This window comes from Galeopterus variegatus, unplaced genomic scaffold (genome assembly GCF_000696425.1).
Source record: "Galeopterus variegatus unplaced genomic scaffold, G_variegatus-3.0.2 Scaffold12773, whole genome shotgun sequence".
NCBI lineage: Eukaryota > Metazoa > Chordata > Mammalia > Dermoptera > Cynocephalidae > Galeopterus > Galeopterus variegatus.
In genome coordinates, this window is record NW_007738884.1 from 19,846 (window position 1) to 21,228 (window position 1,383).

Genomic DNA, 1,383 nt, shown 5'->3' on the forward strand with positions numbered 1-1,383 from the left:
AGAAGTCTCCCTCCTAGGTGAGGACAGATGAGGCCATGAATGGGACATACACTCTCCCCTCCCCCTTCACCCACCCAGCCCCCAAAGGCATCAATTCAGTGGACATTTGCTGGGTACTCACTACACATGAAGTTGTGTACCAGTCCCCTGGGAGGGATAAAGATGTGACAGCATCACCTGGAGCCCCTACGTGGCAGTAACTTGTTCTCCCCTTGCAGAGATGGCCAATGCCTGGTTGAGCGTGAGGCTCTAAGGTCCCCTGAAGATTAAGAAGCCAAGTGTGTGGGGGTGAGGGGGGGAGGAGAGGGCCTGGCTGGACCCACAAGGCCCCTATTTCTGCCCTCCCTCCCCAGGGCGCCACTGTGTCCCTCTCAGAGACAGTGCAGAAGTGGCGGGAATACCGACGCCAGTGCCAGCGCTTCCTGACCAAGGCTCCACCTCCAGCCACAGGTGAGTCCAGGTGGGGCCTGACGCTCAGCACTGATCCCAGCCCACAACTCCTGGAAGGCTTTGATGAACCCCAAGTCTATGTCTGGGTGTCATTTGCCTCTCTAGGACGCATGCCTGCCCCATGCCCCGTCCGTCTGTCCAGCTGTCCCCTCACCTGAATGTCTTCCTGCCCTTTCCACCTACCCAGAATTCTCACGATCTTCAAAGTCCGGCTCAAGCACTACCTCCTGCAGGAAATCTTCCCCAGGAAATCTCTGTTGCTTTTGGCTCTTACCCATTGGCCCTGCAGTCAGCTTTGGGGTTGCTGTCTTAGCTATTCTTATCTGAACCCCCATCCCCCGCCAGGCCCCAGCTTGAGCCTCTCAGAGAAGGGACCTGTCCTTTCCATTGCGTGTCCTCCTCAGCACCTCCCAGCCTGTGTATGGACCGAAGGCCCAGCAAACATATTTATAGGAATAAACGTTTTGGGGAGTTTGTGGGGGTGGTTTAAAGAGCACAGGATTGAAGCCAGATGGGCCTGGGTTGAAATCTTGACTCTGTAATTATAACGCGGTGACCTGAGGAAGGTCATCTCGGCCTCCTGATCTCTGAGGTGTAATTTAAAAATAGGCCTAGAGGGATTGTCTGCTGAGCGCTTACCATGTTCCGGTATCTACGTAACACACATCTCATCCCCACAAAGCCTTATGGGGTGGGGAACAGCCCCATTTTGCAGATGAGGAAACAGAGACGTTAAGTAACTTGCTCAAGGTGACCAGTCCTTTGCTTGGCTCCCGCTGGGCATGTGGGAAGCCTGCAGCCTTGCTTAGTGGATTGCAGCCTCTGAGGTGGGGAGGGGAGGGGACGGGAGGGGAGGGGAGCGGACGCACCATGGCCAGGCACAGGCAGGGAGGTTTCACAGAGGGACCATTCCCCCTGTCCCCAGGCCTGTTC

The 1,383-nt window shown here is 56.1% G+C and overlaps 1 protein-coding gene across 1 annotated transcript in view; it reads left to right on the top strand.

Moving 5' to 3' along the window:
* Positions 1-220: 220 nt before the first annotated feature.
* LOC103581312 (glucagon-like peptide 1 receptor) overlaps positions 221-1,383 on the top strand; it is a gene marked incomplete at its 3' end in the record, with an annotated part of 19,875 nt that continues 18,712 nt past the window's right edge. Inside the window, exons 1-2 of the mRNA XM_008563180.1 lie at positions 221-241; positions 354-450. Coding sequence (XP_008561402.1) covers positions 221-241; positions 354-450 — 118 coding nt within the window. The remainder of the gene's footprint in view (positions 242-353; positions 451-1,383) is intronic.